A 14,634-nucleotide genomic window follows, 5' to 3' on the forward strand; every position below is an offset into this window, starting at 1 on the left:
CCTTTCTTCCCTCTGCCTGTTCAATAAAACTCCCACATCTGTTTCCCTGTCCTGATATTCCCCTATACTGGGGCATTGAGCCTTCTCGGGACCAAGAGCCTCTCCTCCATTTGATGTCCAATAAGGACATCCTCTAATATCAATGGACTTAATTCACCAATGAAAAGACATTGGCTAACAGACCAGATACATAAACATGACTCAACATTTTGCTGCATACAAGAAACCCATCTCAGTAAAAATACAGACAATACCTTAAAGGAAAATGCAAGAAATCAAGTTTACAAACAAATGGTCCCAAAAAACAAGCTGAAATAGCCATTATACTTTTGGAATAAAATCAAATTTCAACCTATAGTTATCAAAACGGATAAGGAAGGATACTTCATAGACATCAAAAGAAAAGTACTCCTAGAAGAACACTCAATCCTGAATATCTATGCTTCAAATGGAAGAGTACCCACATTCATAAAAGAAATTTTACTGAAGCTCAAAGCACACATTTTACAGCATTTAATTTTTATCACTATAGCTCTGTAGTACAACTTGAGTGTCAGGATGCTGATTCTTCCAGAAGTTCTTTTATGTTTGAGAATAGTTTTCGCTATCCTGGGTGTTTTTCTTTTGTTTGTTTGTTTGTTTGTTTGTTTTTTGTTATTCCAGATGAATTTGAGAATTGCTCTGTCTAACTCTATGAAGGATTGAGTTGGAATTTGGATGGGGAATGAATTGAAACTGTGGATTGCTATCAGCAAGAAGGCCATTTTTACTATATTAATCCTACCAATCCATGAGCCTGGGAGGTCTTTTCATCTTCTGAGAATGTCTTTGATATCTTTCTTCAGAGACTTGAAGTTCTTGTCATATACATCTTTCACTTGTTTAATTAGTATCACATCAAGGTATTTTATATTATTCGTGACTATTGATAAGGGAGTTGTTTCTCTAATTTCTTTCTCAGCTTATTTATCCTTTGAGTACAGGAAGACCACTGATTAGTTTGACTTAATTTTATATCCAGCTACATTTCTGAATTTGGTTATCTGGTGGAATTTTTGAGGATCACATATCTATACAATCATATCATCTGCAAATAGTGATACTTTGAGTTCTTCCTTTCCAATTTTCATCCTTTTGAGCTCTTTTTCTTGTCTAATTGCTTTGGCTAGGACTTCAAGTACATTATTGAAGAGTTAGGGAGAGAATGGGCAGCCTTGTTTAGTCCCTGATTTTAGTGGGATTGCTTCGAGTTTCTCTGCATTTAGTTTGATGTTGGCTACTGGTTTGCTGTATATTGCTTTTTCTATGTTTAGGTATGAGCCTTGAATTCCTGATCTTTCCAAGACTTTTTTCATGAAAAAGTGTTGAAATTTGCCAAATGCTTCTTCAGCATGTAATGGGATGATCATTGTTTTTTTTCTTTGAGTTTGTTTATATGGTGGATTACATTGATGGATTTCCTTATATTGAACCATCTCTACATCCCTGGGATGAAGCCTACATGATCATGATGGATGATAATTTTGATGTGATCTTAAATTCGGTTTTTGAGAATTTTGATTATTTTTGCATCAATATTCATAAGGTAAGTTGGTCTGAAGTTCTTCTTCTTTGTAAAGTCTTTGTGTGGTTTAAGTATCAGAAGGTACTGTGGCTTCATAGAACAAATTGGGTAGTGTTCCTTCTGTTTCTATTTAGTGGAGTAGTTTGGAGAGTATTGGTTTTAAGTCTTCTTTGAAGGTCTGATAGAATTCAGCACTAAACACATCTGGTCCTGGGCTTTTCTTGATTTGGAGACTATTAAAGTTTGATTCTATTTCATTGGGGGTTTTGAGAATGTTTAGATCATTTATATGTACTTGATTTAACTTTGGAACCTGGTATCTGTCTAGGAAATTATCCATTACATCTAGATTTTTCAGTTTTGTTTAGTAAATGTTTTGAAGTAGGATCTGATGTTTCCCCAGTTTCTGTTTTTATGTCTCTCTTTTCATTTCTGAATTTGTTAATTTGGATAATATCTCTGTGCTCCAAACTGTCATTTAGTATGATTTGTATTGTAGGATATAAAACTACCCCCCTCTGTGAAATATTATGGTGACCCCCGAGAAAGTCACATCCTCTCCTGATTCAGTATCCTGCTATTTTCTGGTTGTACCAAAAATAAACAACCAGCAAATGATTTATCCTCTTAAAAAAAAACATTTACACTTAAAAAAAAATGGGATGAGGTGGGATACCTTCACCTTTTAGAAATGTTTCTAGAGATACTAAAATATTCGCATTTACAAAATAGTTGATAAAAATATTCCTATGGATTGTACATGAACGGAGGCAGGGACCACTGACAGACATGATGGATGCTTAGATGGTCTTGGCTTCTTTCTCTTCTTCAGAGGCTGGACTCTTGTTTTCTGTCTCTCCATTTTCTTCATGCAGATCTGTAATTTGTAGATCAGTCATTTTGTTCTGTTTGTCCTTTGCTCCCTTCTTCCCTTTTATCTGCAATTTTTGTCTGATGCTTTTTCCTTTCCAGCTGCCTTTTTTAGTTTAGCATCCACCGTGTCAGGGGTGGGTTGGAGGACAGCCTCCTGTAGCTTGGGCTCTCCCTTCTCTGCTCCATCCTTGGTAACCTTCCTCTTGGCCATTGTGGAGGCTTGGAGTGGGAGATTCATGCTTCCCTGGATCTGTCATGGAGATGCACTGCCTAACCACCACCACATGAACTGCCACTTCCTGTTATTTTTGATGTTATTTTTATGTTTGTGTGGTTAACTTCTTTTCGGTTTGTTGAAAGTAGTTTACTTTCTTGCTTTTTGTAGACTAGTTTCACTCCTTGTATTGACTTTATCTATTATCTTTTGTAGGGCTGGTTTTGTGGAAAGATATTGTGTAAATTTGGTTTTGTGGTGGAATATCTTGTTTTTTCCAGCTATGGTGGTTGAGAGTTTTGCTGGGCATAGTAGGCTGGGCTGGTATTTGTGTTCTCTGAGGGTCTATATGACCTCTGCCCAGGGTCATCTAGCTTTCATCATCTATGGTGAGAAGTCTGGTGTAATTCTGATAGGTCTCCCTTAATATGTTACCTGAACACTTTCCCTTACTGCTTTTAAAATTATTTTTTTTAGTATATTTGGTGTTTTGATTATTATGTGACAAGAGGAAATTCTGTTCTGGTCCAATCTATTTGGAGTTCTGTAGGCTTCTGTATGTTCATGGACATCTCTTTCTTTAGGTTAAGGAATTTTCATTCAATAATTTTGTTGAAGATATTTACTGACACTTCAAGTTGTAAATCTTCACTCTCTTCTATACCTATTATCCTTTGATTTGGTCTTTTCATTGTGTCTTGGATTTCCTGGATGTTTTGGGTTAGAAGATTTTTGGATTTAACATTTTCTTTGACTGTTGTTTCAATGTTTTCTATGGTATCTTCTGCACCTGAGATTCTCTCTTCTCTTTTATTATGTTGGTTTGTATCTATGATTCCTGATCTCTTTCCTATGTTTTCTTTCTCCATTCTTGTATGTCTTTGTGGTTTCTTTATTGTCTCTTTTTCCATTTTTATATCCTGGATGGTTTTGTTCAGTTCCTTTACCTGTTTGGTTGTGTTTACTTATAATGCTTTAAGGTAATTTTATGTTTCCTCTTTATGGACTTCTACCTCTTTAACTGTGTCCTAAGGTATTTGTTTAAGGGAATTTTTATGTCCCTCTTAAAGTGCTCTATCATCATCATGAGATGTGATTTTAAATCAGAGTCTTGCTTTTCTGGTGTGATGGATAAACAGGGTTCGCTGTGGTGGGAGAACTGGATTCTGATGATGCCAAGTAGCCTTGGTTTCTATTGCTTGTGTTCTTGTGCTTGCCTTTCACCATGTGGTTATCTCTGCCATTAGCTCGTTTTGCTGTATTTGACTGAAACTTGTCTGTCCTGCAAGCCTATATGTCAGTACTCCTGTGAGACCATGTCTCTCTGCAAGGAATTGAGGTATAGAGACTTGTAGTACAGGGTCAGCTCTGTGCTCACAGGTGTGCAGTCATTCTGGGAGACCAGCTGTTGCCCAGCAGTATTTGTAGCTCTGTGGCCCTGATCTGCTCTGGGTGCATATGGAAATTGGAAGCCTCCTGTCCCAGGCTGCCCCTGGGTTCCTCTATCCTGAGGGTTCTGGACAGGTTTCTCCAAGCAGCAGAGGTAATCCTTTCTGCACTCACAAGTCTGTCAGGACTCCTGGGATGTTAGCTATCTCTGAGCACCACCTTGGGTATGGAGCTCTGTGGCAGAGGATCATGTCCAGCTGCAGACAGAAACCTGTGTTTTAAGCAGTGATTTTTTTTCTAAAAAGTAAGAAAGATAATTCATATACTTTTGCTTATTTGCATAATCACTTTAATATTCATTTTGCAAACAAATACAAAATTTAATAGACAGAATAAAACATTCTCAATGATATCTTTCCATTTCACAAGAACATGTTTTGATGATTTGTAATTTAAAGGGATATCAAAGACAATTGTATATATCTTGGCAGCAAACAAAAAAGAATTTATACAAACACTTAAAATGAAAATAATGTTTGATCTGACATGAACTATTTTCAGAAAGCAGATATTTCTGTCACATTACTTTTGTTATTATCGTATTATGAAAACATTTCAAGGCAAGACTAGAGTTTTAAAGGTTAAACCAAAGATTTATACATAAAGATTTCCCTACTATACTATTAGTAGGTAAAACACATGTAATTATTAAACATGATTTTTACTTTTTGAAGCTCTTAATGTTGCCATTTATTTCAAAATATTATAGTTCAAAATTGTTTAAAATATTCTAATGCAGGAATTCATTAAAACATCCTATATATTACAAGGTCAGGGAAAACTTAAGAAAGAAACATATGTGACAGAGTTTATTACATGTAATAAATGCCATTATGTGCACAAACAACAAAATTTTATAATTTATAATTTTGGATAAGATTTGTCTATTCACATTTACCTGCTAGATCTCCTTTGTGCCAGACACTTTGGCATACACTGAGTATTCAATGGTGTTCTAAACATTAGAAAGAGTAAAGAAGGGAAGGGAAAGGAAAAGGAAAGGAAAGAAAGGGAAGGGAAGGGAAATGAAAGGGAAGGGAAGGGAAATGAAAGGAAAAGGAAAGAAAGGGAAGGGAAGGGAAACGAAAGGGAAGGGAAGGGAAAGGGAAGGGAAAGGGAAGGGAAGGGAAGGGAAGGGGAGGGAAGGGAAAGAAAGGGAAGGGAAGGGAAGGGAAGGGAAGGGAAGGGAAGGGAAGGGAAGGAAAGGAAAGGAAAGGAAAGGAAAGGAAAGGAAAGGAAAGGAAAGGAAAGGAAAGGAAAGGAAAGGAAAGGAAAGGAAAGGAAAGGAAAGGAAAGGAAAAGAGGAAATCCTATTGTCAGAGTCTAACAGAGGAATTGTAGCATCCAGTAGACTCTGACCATTCAAATCAGAGAGTTCAAAAACAGAATAAAGATTCACACACAATCACAACTTTATTATGTGAAAGAGATGAATAGTTTTAGGAATGCCTATCACACAATAAATGAAAGGGATCGATAGTGACAGTGATGTTTGCCATATTATTGCTTCTATAATGAATATAGTCTTTGATGTCATCACTAACATTAAGAAACACATTTTATGGATATTTTTAGTGTGAAAGGGTATATGTAGGACCTTTCAAGTTTTGCTTGAATGCAATCATTTATCCACTTGCAGAACAAATAAATATTGAGACTCAATTCTTTTTTTTAAATGTCACAGTCTCTTTACAGTAACAAAGATACTCACTGTGTTTATACATATCCTAATTTTGTGAAAAAAGCAATATAAATATCAATATGTATCCATATATAGTTTCCCAGTAATTTATTATTCTCACAAAGCCTACACCTGATTCCTCCTCCTCCGTTTTCCTGTTCCCTTCTCTGATGAGAAAGGAGAACACTCCCTGGATGAAAAATTAAACTGGCACTTGAAGTGTCTCCAGGACTGGGTTTATCCTCTGCAATTAAGTCCAGAAAAATGGGGAATAGAATCTAAAGGCAGGCAACAGAGTCAGGAAGATCCCCCACTCCAGTTGCTGAGTAGCCCCCATAAAGACAGAACTATACATCTGATATATATGGGTATAGACCAAGGTTATAAGTCCAGCTTATGTATGCCTTTGGTTGGTGCTTCAGTATCTGAGAGCCCCTAAGAGTTGAGGTTAGTTGATTTTGTTGGTCTTGTGGAGTTCCTGTCTCCTCTGTGTTTCTTTACCCTAAACCTTACATAAGACTTCAAAAGATCTGTCTTATTAGAGTGTAGATCTCTGAAACTATTTTGGTAAGCTGCAATGTGGAGCCTCACAGAGGACAGTTTTGTTAGGCATGTCTGCAATCATAATGGATTATTGATAGTATGCTATCAAAAGTAGCACTAAGTGGACAATAATGTCATTTATAGTACATAATTCAGAAGAACAAGTATATTTTAAAACCATACCCAAAAATATTCTATTAAATAATGCGTAAGATAATAAATTTTTAGTTCACAAAAAAATTTATAAAGAGATAAGGTGAATATTTATATGTCTATTCTTGGTTCTCTAAAGAGTGATCAAGTGGATTGCCCAATGAATTAGTAGCACACTTACCTAAAACTTAAAATTTACTATATATGGAAAATAATTTCAATAGAAGTAAACAACAGGGATCTAGCATGAATCTATGGAATAATTAACAGTATTTTAAACACAATAGCTTATATATGGCTAAAAATTAAAGGATCTTTGTAGATTATTTCTTATAGAGAGTTAAAACTTTTTTGTCTGTTGCTGATTCAGTATAATTTATTAATAGAAGTGATAGTAAGTCAGTAAATACTGATTAAGTAAAGGTGTGAAAATAAAATGGACTTTTCTAGGACAGTTTTTTCAGACACCATGCTTAATCTATGCCTTTATGGAGAAGCTGAATTTGAACACAGTCATTCATGGTTGATTCTGATCAATAGAGCCATCTATTATGAACAAATTAAGCTTTCTTTCTTTCTTTTTATTTTTGGTTTAAAGAAAGCTTTTGTTCAACCACATACATCTTAAGAATGTGCTGTATGTAAATGCAGAGAGATCAGAAAGCTTTTCAAATATGAAGCCAAAAACTAAACTAGTAGCATGTCTAATACCCAAACTCTAAAACTTTCAAAAAAAAACATTTATATTAATTTGTTCTTAATCCTAAAAAAAGTTCACATTGCAAGTTATAAACTTACCTCAGTAGTGTATGTGAAACAGATTAAGCTTAAAATAACTGAAATTAAATAATGGATACTATCTCTGTATATACACCTCAATTCCAATTTGAAAGTCCAAATAATGCATATATTGATGGATAAAAATTCATTCTCGGATACTATTAATAGAGCATTGAATGGAAAATGAAGACTATCTTTTTTCTCATAACATGAAATGGGTTGTTACTCTGTCTTTACCCTTATTTTAGGATAAATACTACTGACATTACAACTTCAATTCTTTCCTTTCTAGAAGATATCTATCTATCTATCTATCTATCTATCTATCTATCTATCTATCTATCTATACTCTCTCTACTCTCTCTCTCTCTCTCTCTCTCTCTCTCTATATATATATATATATATATATATATATATATATATATATATATATATATATATATATTTGTTAATGCCTATGTAAGTTAACTGGAGTTTCATGTTTTATGTTGCCATTCATGTTGTTGCATGATGTTTATAATATTGCTATGTTTATTTACTCAAACCATGCCCAAGGAATGAGAGCAAAATTGTGTATGATTACACTGGGAATACTGACATGTTTTTAAAACAACTAAAATCTATATACAGTAATCAAATTGGTGCTGACTTTTGTCTTTGTTTTTGTTTTGTTTTGCTTCACTTGGGTCCATTTTATCCAAATCAGCGGCGATCTGATGGGAAAAAGGCAGGAAAGGTAAGATTTTTAATTCACAAGTATTTTAAGACATGTCTCTTTTTAATTTATATTAGTTAAACTCACATTGTTCACTGTGGAGTTAAAACTGTAAGTATTTAATATGACGTATTTTATAGTTCTTCCTTAAAAGAAATTCATCTTGATTTGTCTGTATATTTTCAATTACTTACATCATTATGGATGCAATTTCCAACTCTTATTTTACTTTTCACTAGTACTTTTTCCCACTGTTCAAAAACAAAACATTGTTGAGATTATTATTTTGTGAAAGTCTTGTTAATATAGGCTTTATGTGATAAGTTTAAACAATAAAATGAGTAATTCTTATGTCAATTCAAATTTTAACAGGGATCACAAAAGCTTAGTGGCTATGGAGCAGAAGATACTGTGGCAGAATCAGACAGATGAAAATTAAAGCTAACTGATTCATGGTTAACCAACAACATATCATTCTTTGAGAAACACATCTATAGAATATCATTTTGAGTATAAATTTTTTACATTCCCAGATAGATATAAAAGTCAAATCTTCTAAGTAGTTAACTTTCCAGAGTTCAAAATTAAATCCATCCATCCATCCATCCATACATACATACATACATACATACATACATACATACATAAAAACTATCTTACACATCCTGTTAAATTATAATTTCTTCTCTGGACCACTAATATCAAATAATTTTTCTGTACTATGGCAAATTTCTTAGCATTATGCCTTGGGCATATCATGTTTGAGGTAGAATGAATTATATTAACCTTAAACTGCTGGCAAATGATATTTTATTAAGCTATTAACCACTATTCATACAAGACGACAGTATATGACTGTTTCTACTATATATTAAAGGTATAAAATTTTTACAGTGAAATATTATGATCTAGTTTGAATGGCCAAATTTGACATCTGAAAAACAACTTGCCAGATGAAGGCCTTGGCTTGGCTACAAAGTAATCTACTGGATCTGATGCCTTTATATGTTTTTATCAAGTGTGAAAATTACCTGAAAATGGAATTTTACTAGAATGTCAAAGTGATTTAGCATTAATCTTTGAAAGAAAAAGTAACATAACAGCATCAGAGTTATAAATCAATATACTTTCCTGAGAGTTGTTAAATGTCCTTATGAAACTTCTTGAAGATCACTGTGACCTTGGGGTATTGAAGTTTTGAAAATTACTCCTCTCAGAAGAACAAAGGCCATGAAAAGAATAATAGAGTTGTCCATTTAAAACTCATAAGCAAAGATACAGTAATCAAATGCTACAAAGAAGAGAGGAGCGGCATGGAGAGAGAAAGGAGCTTTCAAATGCTTGTGAATTTGGAAGTAAACCCATTGATCATTTATTTTAAAATTGGAATTTTGAGGAATAGAGCAGCAAGCAGACCAATAGACAGATGGAGAGAGAGCAAAATGGAAGGAAGAGAGGGAGAGATTCAAATTTTGTTAAAGTATATAATTTATTTACAAGTTTTTTACAAGAATGGTTTAATAAATTTTAAAAACAGTTTTAAACATTTGCAAATATTCTTTTCATTATTATGGGAGAACATTGCTAAAGTTTTTTCAGTAATCTGTTGTACACATCTAGATAAAACATGCAATACACCATAGAAATAAAATATGCCCCCTGATGTCCTTTGTTTTAGGTTAATTGAATATATGTGTGCATTCTGAAGGGTATTTTGGATATTAAATTTGAGAAGCTATAAACCTAAGTATATTAAGTGTCAGAATATTCATTAACTTTGAATTTATTGCAAATGTTTCCATAAAAGAGTAATTAATTTCTTGAACCTCTGAACTTCACCTATTTAGATTTTAATGAGTTCTCTACTATATATTTGATGTTCAGTTTAATTCAGATATAACACTTGCAAAAAAGAGAATAATTATCTTAGCTAAAAATATAGTACCTGCACAAATGCATTATTGCCATTTATGTTCTAAAACATGAAAGGACAAGAGAATTTCTCAATGATTTTTCATATGATTTTAAGTAGCTTGAGATATCTAAATAAATGAGATAGTTTTCATATTCAGATGAAAGTTAAAGTTAGAGATAGGTACTTTTTGTCGATTCTTAAATATAATACTTCATAGATAATCTAGTGGCATTCAAATAGCATAACAAAAGCAAATGCCCTAATTTAAGTACTCTAACTAGTTGACATTCAGTCAGCTAAGAGCTAATTAACAGCAATGTGAATTTCAAAACACAACCACTTCTGACTAAATAGTTGTAATAACCCATATTTTCAGCTAAATGAAAAAAGTACAATTTTGAAAACATGTTTGGTAAATAATTTTAAAATTTTCTTTGTATAAGCACTCACTGGCTGTTAGATTTATAGTGTTAGTTTTTATTTCTTTCTTAGTTATTATTAACTCAGATTTTTTTCGGATAAACATTTTGAGTTCCGTTTTCTCTTTGGATAAGTCTGTGTCTAAACTGCCCTGAGGCTTTTCACAAATGGCCTGGCTTGTTAGAGTTTATGTTCACCAAAGTGCTAAACTGAAGATGGCAGAAACAGAACTGACTGAGATTCTCAAAGGAATATGTTTCTGATTTCTTTATATCTGCCTGAGGTGAATTTATAAAGTGGTTTCTTTCTGACTAACTTCATGGATAACAGAGAGCAGCTAGAGTCAGAGTACAACTGAAAGGTCTTTTTTGTCATCTGCCTATCTTCATTCTGATTCCTGTCATTTGTGTACTCATTTGCTCCCAGGTTGAATAAAGACAAGGTAGTTGAGTGACAACAACCTTAAAGCAATTATGTATTAAACTATTCATTTTGCTGGTGTCTCCAAGATACACTCTTTCAGTTCAGAAATTTAGGCAGATTTGGAAGATTTTTGTTCAGATATTCACCTGAAATTTAAATTTATGGATTCTAATAAAGAACAAGATCTTGAGATATACTTACAAACAATTCTCCAAAAATATTCTGGTCTGATAGTATGCATTTGAAAGATGATTGCCTTTACTGGAGGACTATATCAATACATGATTATTTCAGAGTACTATTACCTAACTAACACATGAGCATAAAACCACTGTAACTATGAATCTCATTTATTATATTTATTTGACTGGTTTCCTTTATTAAAATTTAAGTTTAATTCTACGTTCTAATGTTCACCTAAGAACATATTATTCACACATATGCTTAAACACTTTTCAGTATCTTAATTTGTTTTCCATGAAATATATCTTTTTTATTAAATACATCAATTACTGATAATTTAGTCAGTGGCCTAAAAGAAAACCCAGAGAATTTGGAGATTTGTTGGTGTGGGATTAGCCTTGTATGCTCATCCTAAACATTGTTGCACATTATCCTTTGTATTATAACTGTTAATGTAGTCATCACTATATGTGAATGTTTTAATCATATATTTACTTGCTGACTTGGTTGTTTGTTCCTTATATGTATGCTTTTGTGCTTTCTGGGTTCAAATTTCACATGATTAAAGTGTATCATGGTTTTGAACAGAATCCTTACATTTTATTTTTTCAATGTTATTATTTATACTATATTAGGCTATCTGCTTAGCTTGAGCTGTGTTCTCATTTTATTCTCAAAAGACTCTATTGGTCTATGTTTTGCCAATTTTCCTACTGTCTAAAAATATCATTATGCTTCATCATTTTCTTAGTTCACTATTAGTTTGCATTTATAGATGATCTTTCTATCTATTGTTCTTGACAGATCATTGTTGGAGGAAATTAACCATTACATAATAGCAAAAATTTAACTCATTTGATATTAACAGTATTAAGGTTGAGTTGGACTTTTAGATATTATTCAGAAATCATGAAACTTATTATTAACCTTATATTCCATGCCTTAAAAACAGTGCAAACATGTTCAACAACTTTATATTCTTTTAAAATGTCTTCTCTCTAAATTTTCATACATTAAATCAAAATCAACTATTTGAAAAGAGATTTCAACTTTGTAACCATAATATGTCTCTAAGTACGTATCCAGTCTATAATTTTTATCATAACTTTGAAATACTTAGTATAGTTTCTTTCTTTCTGCATGCAAAAACTCCTTTTTTAAAAAATTTAACAGTGATATTTGGAAAGAAAGTGTATTTAAAATAAAAAGTTATGCCTATTATTATATTATCTACAGTGGCATTACTATATGGTCCTTAATAATTCCTTATATATTCTTCATAATGAAAACATACTTCTTTAAAGAACTTTTGGTTTTGGTTCAATTTGACCTTATTACAAGAAGCATATTGTTGACCCTTTTAGAAAACTTCTTCCCCAAAGTTCTTTGCTGCATATGTATTTTGAACCTGAAAATGAAATTTCTGTATCTGAACTTTGATTTTATGCTGATGAAGTTGCCATTTCTTCAGTATCTTCTCAGTTAAATGCACAATACCTCCTTCACCTTTACTAAATAATGAGCATACTCATTTCATTATAGTTCCAAATTTTCTTAATACAAAAGAATATGAAATCTAATTTTCTATAATAAAACATAATAGTATTTCAAATACATTGAATTTTTAATATAGGAGTTTTTAGATATTTCTTCTCATGCCATAGCTCATCATTTAAAATTGAGAAATAATGGTATCAGAGAACATACTAGCTCTTAGTTCTAATTCAAATTATTATGTTATCTATAAAATATTCAAAAACTGATGCTGAATATTGTTTTAAAAATAACTTTGGCACTATAAATATTATTTTATTTATTGTCTGTAATGTTCTATTTTATTAAACATTTCAATTTGGATTATTTCATTTTAAAAAGTTATTTGATTTTATCCAAAAGAAGTTAAAAAGTAAACTATCATATTCCTTCTCTATTCTTTGTCTTTGCTGAAAACTCTTAACCTCATTTCAAACTTTTCTAATCCCTCATTCAGTCGATCGTCTCATGCTGAAGCATGAAAATCTGTCATTATATCTCTTAGAAACAGATGTTTTTGCTCTGTGTGTGGCATAGAATTGAGGTTATTCTGAAATAAAACCATCCATATTCATTTCAGCTCTATTCCTGTTCTGAAAGTGCAGGAAACAATAGACCTAAAATCTTAAGTAAAATAAGTCAATATTTTAAATGGCTTTAAACTATATTTTATTCAAAGTAGTAAAAAGAAGAAAGCATTTAGAGGCTTATCTGCATAGCATTTTAATATGTATTAAATGCATTATCCCTGGGTCTTTAGCTGTACAATAGTGTTAGGCATAGTTGCTGGCTCAGTTTTTTTGCATATGAACTCTTTCTGTTGCAGCAGTTTGGGCAATTTTCCATTTCTTTTATTGTTTTTTTTCTAGCAAATGTTGGTAGTTATTGTTGGAGTTCATTTAATGAGTTCTAAATCTGAGATAGTACATAATTTAAAAGCTTTGGCAATGGGTATGATGTTCAATTATTACATGGAAATATGGAAATACATACACTTAACTATAGAGCTCTGATTAGAATTACTATCCTTAATATCAACAAATAATTATTTATATTTTTTAGCATAGAATGGTGTTTATTCAGGGCACGGGGAGGGAAGTTAAGGGGTTAGTAGAAGCAGAGAAAGGCAGAGAGAGGGAGAGAGTAGAGAAGCAGTGTAACCCAGAATACCCAAGACACAATTAGCATAACAAATGATTCCCATGAAGAAGGAAGGAGAGGGCCCTGATCCTGGAAAGGCTTGATGCAGCATTGTAGGGGAGTACCAGGAAAGAGAAGTGAGAGGGGGTGATTGGAGAATGGGCAGAGGGAAGAGGGCTTATGGGACATATGGGGAGGGGGGAACCAGGAAAGGGGAAATCATTTGGAATGTAAACAAAGAATATAGAAAATAAAAAAGGGAAAAAAATATACAACTGTTAAAAAAAAAAAAAAAGAAGCAGAGTCTGGCCATGACCACGTGGAAGGAGGGGGAGGGGAGGAGAGCCCAAGAGGGGGCAAGAGAGAGGCTGAGAGTGAGAGAATAAGAGAAGAGAGCCTATTTCTATTTTCATTACAAAGTAATAACTAAGAACTATTTCTACTTTCATTACAACTTTGCTATCATGAATTGGATTGCTGCCAAGCAAATACTACCGCACTGTGCATTTCAAGAAAGAATGTGTGTGTGTGTGTGTGTGTGTGTGTTTTTATGTGTATAAGTATAATATATTTAGTTCATGTAGTCAGTGCAATCAGTACACATCAGCTTCTGAATGTCACAGGATATTTCAGTCAATTAGGACATTACAGAAAAATAATCGTGTGTGTGTGTGTGTGTGTGTGTGTGTGTGTGTGTCTGTTTACATGGTCAGGCTAACCATAAACTCAGATCTGCCTTTTTAGTCAGTAAATAGGAAGAGAGAAATTTGAAGGAAGAGAATAAGAAAAAGTTGGTTGCTGATTGCTACATTTTGCAATACATTAAATTTATCCTCAAAGTACTTTGTAGTTTTTATGTTTTATTTTTGTAGCATTATGGTATTATTATATTCTATGGCTATCATTTAGATCTTGTGATAGTAAAACAAAAATAGCCAAAGACAGTGGCTTCTTCTGCACATATTCCTGAAAAGTTTAAGGTTTGTGATTCAAATGGTGCACCATGGCAAATTGCTCTTGAGAGATGAGATACATATTAGAAATAGTA

The 14,634-nt window shown here is 32.8% G+C and overlaps 1 protein-coding gene and 1 pseudogene across 6 annotated transcripts in view; one reads left to right on the forward strand and one right to left on the reverse strand.

Moving 5' to 3' along the window:
* Nucleotides 1-14,634, forward strand: part of Pcdh11x (protocadherin 11 X-linked) — a 538,787-nt gene that overhangs the window by 260,652 nt on the left and 263,501 nt on the right. For 2 of the 6 annotated variants that reach the window (XM_052170807.1, XM_052170808.1), the window contains exon 4: nt 7,964-7,993. The exons of the other annotated variants lie outside the window; for them this stretch is intronic. In XM_052170807.1, coding sequence (XP_052026767.1) covers nt 7,964-7,993 — 30 coding nt within the window. The remainder of the gene's footprint in view (nt 1-7,963; nt 7,994-14,634) is intronic. 6 annotated transcript variants of the gene reach the window in all.
* Nucleotides 2,365-2,648, reverse strand: LOC127675442 (non-histone chromosomal protein HMG-14-like; annotated as a pseudogene).

Source organism: Apodemus sylvaticus, chromosome X (genome assembly GCF_947179515.1).
Source record: "Apodemus sylvaticus chromosome X, mApoSyl1.1, whole genome shotgun sequence".
In the NCBI taxonomy this organism is placed as follows: Eukaryota; Metazoa; Chordata; class Mammalia; order Rodentia; family Muridae; genus Apodemus; species Apodemus sylvaticus.